Source organism: Thermothelomyces thermophilus, chromosome 4, assembly GCF_000226095.1.
Source record: "Thermothelomyces thermophilus ATCC 42464 chromosome 4, complete sequence".
Taxonomy (NCBI): domain Eukaryota; kingdom Fungi; phylum Ascomycota; class Sordariomycetes; order Sordariales; family Chaetomiaceae; genus Thermothelomyces; species Thermothelomyces thermophilus.
Window position 1 is genome coordinate 424387 of NC_016475.1, and position 12404 is coordinate 436790.

At 45.9% G+C, this 12404-nt stretch overlaps 2 protein-coding genes across 2 annotated transcripts; one reads left to right on the forward strand and one right to left on the reverse strand.

Annotated features, from left to right (window-relative positions):
• Nucleotides 1–8368: 8368 nt before the first annotated feature.
• On the forward strand, nt 8369–9928 carry MYCTH_2305870 (uncharacterized protein). Its single transcript, XM_003663701.1, has 2 exons — nt 8369–8629; nt 8790–9928. Exons 1-2 carry the CDS (start codon nt 8492–8494, stop codon nt 9684–9686), a joined length of 1035 nt encoding a protein of 344 aa, XP_003663749.1. The 5' UTR covers nt 8369–8491; the 3' UTR covers nt 9687–9928.
• Nucleotides 9929–10170: 242 nt separating this feature from the next.
• MYCTH_102977 (uncharacterized protein) lies at nt 10171–11792 on the reverse strand (the record flags this gene model as incomplete). The annotated part of the gene is made up of 3 exons (XM_003663702.1): nt 10171–11165; nt 11258–11475; nt 11560–11792. 3 exons carry the CDS (start codon nt 11790–11792, stop codon nt 10171–10173), a joined length of 1446 nt encoding a protein of 481 aa, XP_003663750.1.
• Between the last annotated feature and the right edge of the window lie 612 nt (nt 11793–12404).

Here is a 12404-nt window from a genome sequence, read left to right on the forward strand (position 1 = left end):
TATTCTTATAGGTTAACTACGTTAAGGGTTCTATTAGCCTGGAAAAGTTAGGGATAAAGTCTCGGTAGAAATTAGTAAACCCTAGGAAGCTTTGTACTCCCTGAACCTTCTATAGTACCCCCTACTTATAGATAGCGGCTAGCTTTTCAAGGTCTAGACAGACCTAGGCCCCTGCCTCTACAATATAGCCAAGGTACTTAACTTTTTTCATAGTAAACGCGTACTTCTTAAGGTTTAGTATAAGTCCTGCTTTCTATAACCTTTAGAGTATATTCTTTACTTACCTTATATAATCTTTCCTACTACCTAAAGTATAAACTAAGATATTATCGAGGTATATCATTATAAAGTCTCTAAGTATTAGGCTAAGAGCATTATTAATATATCGTTAGAAGGTTATAGGTATGCCTATAAGTCTAAAGGGATAGATAAGCTACTTGAAGAGGCTAAACCAGATCTAGAATGCTATTAAGTATTTATAGCCCTCTGCGATCTGGATACGGTGGAAGGCCGCCTAGATATCTAACTTTATAAACTACTTAGCTCCGGCTAGGGAGTAAAGCGTTTCCTTAATAAGTAGGAAGGGGTATCGATCTTGCTTTATGATTTTATTTAGCGCTTGATAGTCGATATAGAACCTCTAACCTCTGTCTGCTTTCTTTACTAAGAGGACAGGGGCAGTAGCTAAAGAGGAGCTAGCTCGGATCTATCCCTTATCTAGTAAGTTAATGACTTGCTTTCGGACTTCTAATAAATGATCCTATGGTATATTATAGAGAGGCCCCTAAGGGAGTTTAGGGATCTTTCCGTCTAGGCCCTCCTTTAATTTGATATAATGATCGGCTATACTGTGATATAGGGGAAGTCCGCTAGCTTTCTCCTTATTAAAGAGGTCGGTAAAGTCGCGAAGTTCGTCTAGTAAGGTGACCTTTAACTCTATACTAGGCCCTCGTTAGGTACCCTTATTCCCCATACTTTCTCCGTTAAATTGGTATCTTGATTCTAGGATAGTTGTCATTTCCTAGATACTAGTAACTAGGAAGGTGTTGGAAGTCTTCTTCTTTTATACCTTCCGAACTATACCTATAAAGATTATACCTATAATTTGGGAGATTCCTATCTATCTTGACTATAAAGAGATCTTATAGATAAGTAACCCTAATTATATCTCGATTTTGAGAATACCTATATATATATCTAGTTTGACCTCTTGGTGTTCTATCTATAGAAGACCTAGTATAACATTATATATAAGTCCTAGGACTATGTAAAACGTAGCCTAACTCTCCTAGCCATTAATATCTATCGTAATGTAGGCTATCCAAGTAATCTTCTGGTCTCGTTATAGCCTAGTTATAGTCCTAAGGGTACGTGTGGTAGGCAAACTAATCTACTTAATTCTAAGCTTCTAGTATATTCTCTTGCTAATAATACTATAGCTAGAATATCTACTATCCACCTAAGCGTTTATAAAGCCGGTAGAGTTAAAGAAGATTAGAATAAGAAAAGGAGGTCTATCTATTCTTTTACTAATCTCTATAAACTTATCTTCTAAGTAGTCGTAGTCTTCTAGCCCCCTTATAAGGCTTTGCTCGGGGGCTACTCTTTTCCCTGCTTGCTATCTTCTTTATTAGATAGGTCGTCGTCTTCCTTCCAATCCTTAGCCTCTAAGGCATTAATATCGGTTCTAAGCTAGTTCTACTATATTAGCTTTAAAGTAAGGGTAAAGTAACACTTAGTAATAAAATGACCCTTCTACCTATACTAGATATATACTCTAGCTACCTATTAGGCTATACGTACTTCTAGACTAACCTATTTCGCCTATAGGATATTACCTCTATATTTTCCTACCCTATCCTTGTTAGGTCCCTTCCTCTATAGGTTAGTACGTAATAAGTTAATTCCGGTTATCGGTATATCTCCTTCTACATCCTTCTCTCTCTACGGTTTAGGTACCGCCTACTACCCCTATATCTGCTAATACTTATTACTAAGCCAAAGAGCCTCGAGATCTATAGTAATCTTATAGTATTTCTTGACCGCTATTACGTAATTATCCTAGGGAATTCCTCGTCCGACCGCCGTATATTTAAGTTTTAAAGAGAGGCATTATTATAATTTGATTAGGCATAGCTCGTCGCTCTAGAGGAGACCGCCTGCCTTCGATAGCTTGGCCTTAAACCGAATAATAAAGGCGGTAAACGGTTCGTTGTCTCTCTATCGAAGGAATTCTAGTTCCGACAGGGCTACCATCTTCTTATAGGGGTCGGAGAAGATACTCTCGAGATATTAGAGGAACTTGGTCAGGTTATACCTAACTTTTAGGCCCGTAGATTTATAGTAGGCTATAACCTAAGTCTATACCTAGCACGTGAGGTTTCCCTAGATAAAGACCTATTAGTCGTGATTAGAGCTAATAAAATCTCTATTAGCCACAAGGACATATTCTATCATACTCTTCTATACTATAAAGAGTTCCTTTTTGCTATCAAAAGGTTGTCTAGTTAGGGGACGCTTCCGCTACGGCCGCTAAGCTTCAAGGGGCACCCTAGCCGACTTAGGGGTTAGGATAGGTTAGGTTTAGGATGCTCGGAGAGTGTCGATCGTCGTATTCTGCTGTTCTATTACTGCTTAAAGGGAGTAGATAAGCTCCTATAATTCCACTAAGCCTGAGGGCCTATATACTATTAAATCTGATATAACTACGTTATCGATAACTCCCTTAGGGAGTTACTACTAGTAGGAAGGTAGTTAAAATGTAATATACTGGCCTTATAGTAACTATAGATAAGTGTATAATATTTTATTTGACTACCTTAGGGAGGAAAAAGAGAAAGAATATAAGAGTTATATAGAGGGGCGCCTTTTGAGTGTGTGCGTTATGACCTAGGTAGGGCCCGGTTAGGCTCTAGGTTAGGCCCTAACTAGGCCTTGGCCGCGTGTCTACCGGACGAGTTACGAACGAGTAACGAACGATTTACGGACCTGTGGGGCGTGGGTAAGTAGGGTAGGGTAGGTCTGTTCCGTGCCTAGGTAAAGCCTGGGCATTGTCTAGCCTGGGTGTAGCCTGGGCCTATAATAGTAGGTCGTATTTAGCCTCTTCTAATAGGACCTTAAGGGCCTGTTTATTACCTTAGGTATTCCATTAAAGGATCTAAATTGATATCTAAGGTAGCTAGGGTAGAGGCTAAAGGTATAGTAGTAGGCTTTATAGCTATTACCCCCCTGGCTAGTTACAAAAAGGAGGGGGTTCTGAGCTATAGAAAGGAAATATAGGTCTGTTAGGCGTCGAATAGGGCACCCCTAGCCGCCTGCTAGGCTAGGGTAGGCCTCCTATAGGGGCGCTTAGCCCCGGTTTGGTAGTGGTCGTCGTTTTCTAGTTAGTTATTAAACTCGAAGGCTACTTTCTAATATAGTTGCTCTAGTGGTTAGAAGGTTTAGGGTCTATACTAGTAGGCCTCCTTAGCCCGTTCCTAGGCTTTGACTTTCTTTAGGCAGCCCCTATACTAAGCTATATAGGGGCCCCTACAGGCTATATATCTATAAGGGAGTTAGTTAGAGTAGGTAGGATACTAGGCCTCCCTAGTCTTCCCTCCCTCCCTATAGGCCTTTATACCGTACCGGCTATAACGGGCTAGCCGCTAGTAATACCGCTAGGTGTAGCCGAAGCTCTAATACTTATAATACTACCTTAGCTTTAGAGCATCCTAGTAGGGCTCGTAGTCTAGTACCTAGGCATCCTAGACTACGCCCTTGTTACAGGCTTTCTAGGCTTCTTCGAGGTCCTATAAGCCTAAGAGTACTATAGCCTACTTTCTTTATAGGCTCTTTAGCAGCCGGAACTTGACCGTTTCGATCGAGTATAGGCCTATAGCCCCCTTAAAGTCTTGTTTGCTAACCCCCTATAGCTCCTCCTTCCGGACTCCATTAGCTAGGACTATATAGGCCCTACCGACCTCCCTAGCCTCCTCTCTAAAGGCTATAGCTACCTATCGCTTATTAGCCAAATACTAATCCTTAGTAGCCTTATCTTCAAAGACTACTACTATATCCCCGCTTAGGAGCTTCCTAGCTATAACGGCTCCCTAGCGGCTAGAAGCCCTATTAATTGCTTAGACTATCTCGGCTAGGGTCCGGGCTTTAAGGTCCTCCTATAGGCTCGTATTTCATATCGTGACCTCCTATAAGGCCTATAACGGTATTACTTTGGCCGACGGTAAGCCTCCTTAGGGGGCTATTACCCCTTATTACGGCCCTACAGCTACCTATGCCTAGGTAGGGCGGGGGGTAGCCTTAAAGGCTTCTTTAAGCCCCTTTTTGACTTCCTTGGCCACGAGTTCCTATAGGTTCGGGACTAGGCCTATAATAGTAGTTATAAGGCCCTATAAGAGCCTATTAATAAGGTCCTACGCCTTACCCTATTTAGGGCTTAGTACGAGGTCAACTAGTTACGTAATAGGACCCCTTAGCTCCTTAATATCTAGGGTAGGGTAGGCCTATAATAGGCCCCCCTTTGTTTAGTTCAAAGCTATAGGCCTCCCTACTTAGTGGCTTGGCAGTAGGCTTTAAATCGACGTTACGTTCAGGGGCGTTCAAGGGCTCTAGGTGGTCTATGCGGTGAAAATTTTGACGGGCGTACGAGAAGCGGTCGGAATGCGGTCGGGTCCGGCTTCCACGCTCGCAATGCCTGTTGTGTAGCCGCAACAGCCTACGCACGGTTGAAAGTGGTACCGTTAGGTAGCGTTTTTCGAGAGCTTTCTAGCGATGGTAGTTTCGCGTGTTTTGGTAGGGTTTTCGCAGAGATGTAAGAGAAGCGTCCTCCCCTTCCCCTTTTTTAAGTATAGATAGTAAGTATAATTATAGGAGGCAAGGGCAGTTAGAGGGTATAGAGGAAGAAAGTTTACCTAATTAATAGGAAGCTTACCTAGGAGACTAGAGCTTTTAAACGATATATATGGTATTTGCTACTACTATATAATAGAAGGATATTATATACCTTAGAGCAGCTCTAAATAAGTTATATTAGTATATTAATAATCTTATTTGTATTCCTAATAACTAGCGAGACCTATATAATTACCTGTTAGAATAATAGTTTAAAGATATAGCTTATAAGGAGATATATAACTTAGAGAGCAGGGGAATGTAAAAGGTCGTACTACGTAAGTAGGCAAAAGCGCGACCTATCCCTTTAAAATAGGTCTTTATATATAAGTTTGACAAGGACGGTTTCTTAGAGAAATACAAGGCAAGGATCTATATATAAGGAGATCTATAAGATATTAGCTTAGTAAAAAGTACGTATATAGCTACTCTAGCGGCGTAGTCGTTCTATATAATAATAGTAATCGCTATATACTTTGACTTAGAAGTCAAGTAGTTCGATATAGCGTAAGCGTTCCTTAATACTAAACGACCAGAAGATAATCCTATTATCTACAAATTACTAGAAGCATTTAAGTAGCTAGGGAAATATATAGAGTTATAAAGAGCTCTATATAGCTTAAGAGATTTGCTACTCTTATAGTATAAGGAGTTCTATAAAATGCTATTAGATCTAGGTATAGAACCTTTAGGCGAAGAGAAGTATCTTTTCCTAAGCTATAATAAACAAGTTATCCTGATCTTCTATATTAATAACTTCTTAGTTTTCTTCTATAAAAGTAATACTATAATAGCTAAGCAGGTAATAGAAGGAATCAAAGCTTGATATGACGTCTATAAGTAGGGTAATGTCGGTTAGTTCCTTAGTATTAGGGTGATTTGAGACTAACCTATATATAAGATATAGTTAGTCTATAACTAATATATTAGAAAGGTAGTAAGAAGATATAGGCTAGATATACCTAGTATATATAAGCTAACTCCCTTAAGCTATAAAGAGCTTAAGAAGTTCGAAGGGAGTATTACTAGTATATAGATCAAAGAGTATTAGGAGCTCGTTAGATTAATCCTATACTATATAGTTATACTACATCTAGACGTTGTATATATCTGTTTAGTACTCTCTCGATACCTGACTAACCTAGGACTAGACTACTTGTTAGAGGCGCGGCAAGTAGTAAGATATCTATTTAGGACCTCTTACCTGTCAATCTAGTATAGAGGTAAGCGAGTGCTAGAAAGTCCGACGCTTGTAATCGCTAGGGACGCTTTGTACGTAGATGATCTAGATATGTAGTATTCGTCGTAGAGATATATCTTCTTCCTATTCGGAGGTCCTATTACGTAGAAGGCGTTATACTAGAATACTATTATAACGTTAAGCACTAAAGTAAAACTTCTAATACTCTCCCTTATAGTAAGAGAGGCTATAGCGCTTAAAAGGCTATTTATAGATATTTATCTTAAGCCTAGGGAACCCTAGAACATCTACTACGACAATTAGTAAATAATAAGACTAGTAATGGCTAAGAATAAACGTATTAATACTTGCCTATAGTATATAGATATCTATAATATATAGTTATACTAGGAAGTAGCAAAACGAACGTTTAAAGCTATATATCTACTAACTAGTTAGATATTAGTAGATAGGCTTACTAAATGACTTAGCCAATAAGCCTTTAAGCGTTAAAAGGCTCTCTTTAATCTTTAAAATGTTAGTTATAGGCTTATATAATCAGGGGGTAGAAAATAAGTCAAATTCGCGAAATAAAATGCTACCTAATACTCCCTATCTACTACTATTAGCCGTTACTAGGATTAATAGCTTTACCCTTACCTTTATCCTAGCTAGGTGACGACGTAGCGCCTAACGCGTTATTGGACGTGCTAACGTAAGCATTATAACCCTCCTTAATCTTACCTAACTAGTAGAAGATATTATATATAGAGTAGGTAATCTTTGTAAAACGTGCAAGTTCAGCCTCATTAAGCTTATACTCCTCTATATTATCTATACTAGCACGTTTAAGGTCATTCTAAAGAACTATATATAACTTCTTAAGATCCTACATGTAATTATTAGCGATTTGCCTACGTATTAGGGGTAAAGGTTTAGGATCTAGGGACTTATAAAAGCCTTAGCTCTATCTAGTAGAGCCTTTGTCAAATCCTTTATTAACCTAATATAAGAAGTAGGACTACTATTATAGTTAATATAAGTATTACAAGAGCTATTAGATATATAGGCAATTAGTATATATATCTTTATACTTATAAGAACCATAGATATAATAGTAATAGTAGGAGCTAGTACTAGAATGATTATGACATTTGCCGAAAGAACGTCCTACTAGAGCCGACCATATATACATTCTATAGGGCACCTTACAAAGCTCGCTAGCTTTGATATTACTATATTTAGTCAGCTTAAACGATCTTAACACGACTAGAATACTTACAATATAGAAGCTTTAGTACGCTTACGCTTTCGAGGCGTTATAGGAGTAAGAGTCGACCTACTAATAGTTATAATATTCGTAACAGGCGTACCTAACAAGTCATCCATTAATTTAAGTATAAAAGGCATTATCCTATTATTATTACTATAATTAAAACTAAAGATACTATTATTACTATAGTTATAATAGCTATATTTGATCTATAGCTTCAAAGGAATCGCTCTACTATACTTAACTCTTTTAGACTTCTAAATATAGAAGGCAGGCCCCTGAAGGAGCTATCAAGGTAAGAGTAACAAAGGATATAATACTAAGAACAGTATTACTACAAAGCGTAGTTAAACGACTATCGCCTTTAACTAGGGGGTGTGTCAGAAGCTATAGAGCTTCTAAGGGTATTAGCCACATATATGCCACAGCTGTATAAGGCTGTTTAACGCATTAGCTAGTTCCTTTATCTATAAATATTAGTCGTTTTTGTCTCCTTTGTAGATAGTTTTAACAAGGCACTTTTTCCTTCGTATAGCCACCTACTGTAGACTGCTTTCAGCGCTCCCGGAAGCTTATCACTGCGTTCGGCACACTGAATAATACAGCATCCGTTGCTCATTCACAAGCATATAGGGGGGAAGGACGAAACGCTAAGGGCAGCCACATGGTATCGGAATCGAAAAGTGAATAGCCAATGAGCCTATTGTCTCAGGTTGCTAATAATACAGCATAGCTATCTGTGGCTGCCTCTGTTTAGGGGTTTCGGAAAACTCTACTCGTAGGATGATTGTGGGGTAGCAGTGTAACTAATAAGTTCTGAATGTCGGCTTAAACAGCGCAACCATGTGACTGAAAGGGGTAAAATAGCCTGCTCTATACAGGCTATGTATGTGCGGAAAAGCCAAGACTTGGGACAAGGGGGACATGGGCTGGGGTGAGGAGAGTGTTGCTTCTTGAACTAACACGGAGAACGACTTCCAGCTCCGGGATGTTCGACTTCGTAACCGAAGTGGAGATCTCTCCCCGTGCTTTTGCTTAAATATTAAAAGCAAACTGAGACTTGATGAATGCCTTACCTGGCATCTGCTTTCCTCCCCAGCTCTTCTTCTTCTTCTACGCGCGGTCCTGATACGGGGCAAAGCACACTCAAGATGCAACTACCGCTCGAGACGGAAGCTCTCGTGGTGCATGCACCGGGGGCCGACTTCGCCATGACACCAATCGTGATCCAGGATCTGCGGCCGGACGAGCTGCTGGTGGAGATCAAGTACTCGGGCATCTGCCACACAGTACGTGTTCCTCTCGAGGAAAGAAGAGAACAGAAAAAAGGGGGGAAAATACGCTTTAATTATTAACCCTGAAAGAGGGCAAAAGGGCAAAACGAAGAGAAAAAAAGAATACAGATTAATTATTATTAGAAAACAGCTAACCAGTCCATCTCACTTGCAGGACATCTGGCTCCAGTCGGGCGCCGCCGGGCCGCTCGTCGAGTTCCCCGCGATTCCCGGGCACGAGGGGGCGGGCATCATCCGGGCGATCGGCTCGGAGGTCAAGGACAAGACGCTGCGCGTCGGGGACCGCGTTCTTCTCTCATTCACCGCCTGCGGCGAGTGCACGCCTTGCCGGGAGGAGCAGTTCAGCCGGTGCGCCGACTTTGCGCGGCTCAACTTGACGGGGCTCCGGCGGCCCGACGGGACCACGCCGGCGGCGCTGCGGGACGACGGCCGGCCGGTGCGGAGCCAGTTCTTCGGGCAGTCCTCCTTCTCGCGCTTTTCGGCCGTCCACGAGCACTGCGTCGTCCGGTATCCGTTCCCGAAGGAAGAAGAAGAAGAGGAGGAGGAGGAGGATACCCTGGCCATTTATGCGCCCATGGGCTGCGGCTACCAGACCGGGGCGGGCACCATCCTCAACATTATGCGGCCGCGGCCGGACCAGACGGTGGCCGTATTCGGCGCGGGGAGCGTCGGCTTCGCCGCAATCATGGCTGCCGCGGCCGTCTCGGTCAAGCAGGTCATTGCCGTCGACCTTGTGGAGCGGAAACTGGAGCTGGCCAAAGAGATGGGGGCGACCGACGCCATCAACACGGCCGCGCTCCAGAAGGGCACAGTCGTGGACGAGATCCGACGCCTGACTGGCGGGAGGGGGGTGGACTTTGCCATCGATACCACGGGTGTGCCGTCGGTTGTCGAGAAGATGCTGGACTGCCTGGCGTACGGCGGGACCGCGGCATCGATCGGCGCTACGCCCATGGAAGCAAGGATCAGCGTGGACGTCGGGGCCTTTTTCGCCAACAAGAAGACGTGGATCGGCGTTGCCGAAGGAGATTCGCATCCCCCAAAGGTTTGATAATATATCCCCGCCACCCAGTCTCCCCTTCTTTCCCACCGCCACCCAAAAACAGCCCTCGTCGGACTAGTCTAACGGCCAACAGTTCATTCCCGAACTTATCGACCTCCATAAGCGAGGGAAGTTTCCGGTGGAGAGGATCAGTAAGGTATATCCTGTGGCTGATCTCAAAAAGGCCATCTCGGACATGAAGGACGGAACGGTAAGAGAGAGAGGCTTGCTATAGCCCCGTGCCCACTCGACTGCTGACACACCCAGGTTATCAAACCCATCATCCGGTTCTGAGAGGTGTGCTACTACGGATACCGTAGCGTCGTAGTACTAGGACCAACACAATTGAAAAAGGCTTTCAGATTACTTTCAATGCCTGTTCCTGTTCGTCCGGGTGTTCGTTATATGCCGTTATCAAAAACCATGGCCCTCTCTTCTCTTTGGGAGAGTAGCCCCCCAGTCTCTCTACCTTCTTCTCTAAGCGGATACTCTATCAGACCTTCTCCGAGTTCACCACATCCGGCTTGTCCTCACTGGCGTCCTCCGGCCCGGTTACCCCTCCTTTGCCCCCTGCTTCTCCCCCCTTCTCCGCCCCGACGTCCTCGCGCTGCTTCTCCCTGAGGCCGACGTCGGTGGTAGAGAAGGCGTCTACGACGCTGCGGTAGGGGGGTGCAAAATTGACGGCCAGGGCGTAGGTCCAGGCGGCGACGAAGAAGCAGAGGGGCACGAGCATGGAGAAGCCGGTGCCGCGGGCGTCGGCGGCGGCGCCCATGAGCGGGGGCACGCAGGCGCCGCCGAGCACGCCGGCGACGATCCAGCCGGAGCCGCGCTTGGTGTGGCGGCCGAGGCCGCGCATGCCCAGCGCTATGATGGTGGGGAAGCAGATGGACTCGAAGAACATGACGAGGTAGAGCATGCTCAGGCCCGCGTTCCCCCGCTGGGTGATGGCGGGCGCCGAGAAGACGATGCACATGGTCATGAACAGGGCGAACACCTTGCGCGGCTTGATGAACTGCATCATGGCGGCGCCGCCGAAGCGGCCGACGGCGAATCCGGCCTGGGACCCCGCCAGGAACTTGCTGCCGAGCGACGAGTCCGTGTTGGGCCGCGTCTCGGTCGCGTAGTTGATAAAGTAGCCCGCGATGGCGACCTGGGCGCCCGTGTAGCAGAACTGGGCAAAGGCGGCGTGGAAGAGACGGTACTGGGTGTGGAAGGGCCGGTCGTCGGCGCCGGCGTGCGTCTCGGCCGCCTGGAAGGCCATGTCGGCGTCGGTAATCTCGGGGATGACGGAGAGGAAGAAGACGCCGGCCAGCAGAAACACGAAGCAGGCGATGGCCAGATACACCCACTGCACGTTGCGCAGGGCCGTCTGGTCGTCAAAAGTGAAGAAGACGTATGAGCCCAGGACCGGGGCCACGACGGTGCCAATGCCATTGAAGGCTTGGGCGACGTTGATTCGGATCTCGGAGAACTTGGGCGGGCCGCAGACTGTTATTGGGAGGAAGCGGTAAATCGGACCTCACGCGTCAGCGCCGAGACGTCTTCTCGAGTAAAGAAGGGGGAAGAAAACGAGGACGAACCTGTGATATACGGGTTGGCGGCCGTTTCGAGCGAGCCTAGGCCGTTGCCGATGATGAAGATGCAGACGCAGAAGCCGGCGAACGAATGGTGCATGATGGAGGGGATGGCGAGCAGGGCGCCGAGGCCGTACAGGAACAAGCCCCAGATGAAGACGGCGCGGTAGCCATAGTGCCTCAGAATCCATGCCGCGTGGCCAAGAGAAGCTAGCGGGTACGCCCTGGCGAAAGAGTCGTTAGTCGTTCTCTTGGGTCCAAAAGAATACCTAGTAACCGTAGCCAAGTCTTGAGATCCCGCTATTTACCCAAAATAGGCGGCCTGCAGCCCGGACGAGCGCGTCTTGGTGATGCCGAGGGTGTTCTGGAAGTGCTTGTTGAGCGTGTCGAGGAGGCCGTAGCTGAAGCCCCACAGGAAGAACAGAATGGTGACGAGGCTTAGGGGATATAGCGACTCGCGTAGCGTCAACTCGGCCGCCTTGGTCCGCTGGTTGTCGGGCACCCGCAGCGACCGCCGCTTCCAGAACCCGCTCGACAGCATCGTATGTTTGTTTCTGGATGGTTTGAACTTCCACAATCCCACAACTTTGCCAACTTCCTGGTGGGTCAAGAGGAGAAAACATGCACGATGCAAGTCAGGTACTGGGCGAAGTAAAGGTAGATAGATACCTTTACTGTGTCACCCGGGTAATGATTCATCCGGAGCACCCCCCTCCCCGCCCCCTTCCCCCCGCCAAAACCCCAGTTCCCCAGTTCCCCAGTTTCGCGGGCAGTTCCCCACGTTGCGACGCGGAGCTTCCTCGGGGCCTTGGCAATGCCGGTGTTCGGCTGTTTTGCACCCTTGAGCATCGCAGGGTAATGTGAGTCGGTCCGTATTGTGGAGGAACGATGGCGGTTCCCGCCGGTCCGCGCCCAAACATCGGGTGTCGAACGTTACCTTCAGGGTCGGGGGTATGGGAGATTCGACCAATCAGTTCCGCACAAAGGACTGGGAAACAAGCGTGGGACAGTGTTCTCACCTTCCGCTTTCGAGCCGCCCCGCAATTATTGGCCCGGTTTTGCGTGTCTTTGCCCTTCTGCTGACCGGCAACGCGAAATCCCTCGACCAAAAATACCAGGATCAGCGCTCGATAGCGGGTCTGGGTGGCTACAG

Bases quoted from the DNA above. Each gene is read 5' to 3' on its own strand.
- MYCTH_2305870 (XM_003663701.1), top strand. From the start codon at position 8,492: ATGCAACTACCGCTCGAGACGGAAGCTCTCGTGGTGCATGCACCGGGG. The intron at 8,630-8,789 runs GTACGTGTTCCT...TCTCACTTGCAG, and splicing joins ACTCGGGCATCTGCCACACA to GACATCTGGCTCCAGTCGGG.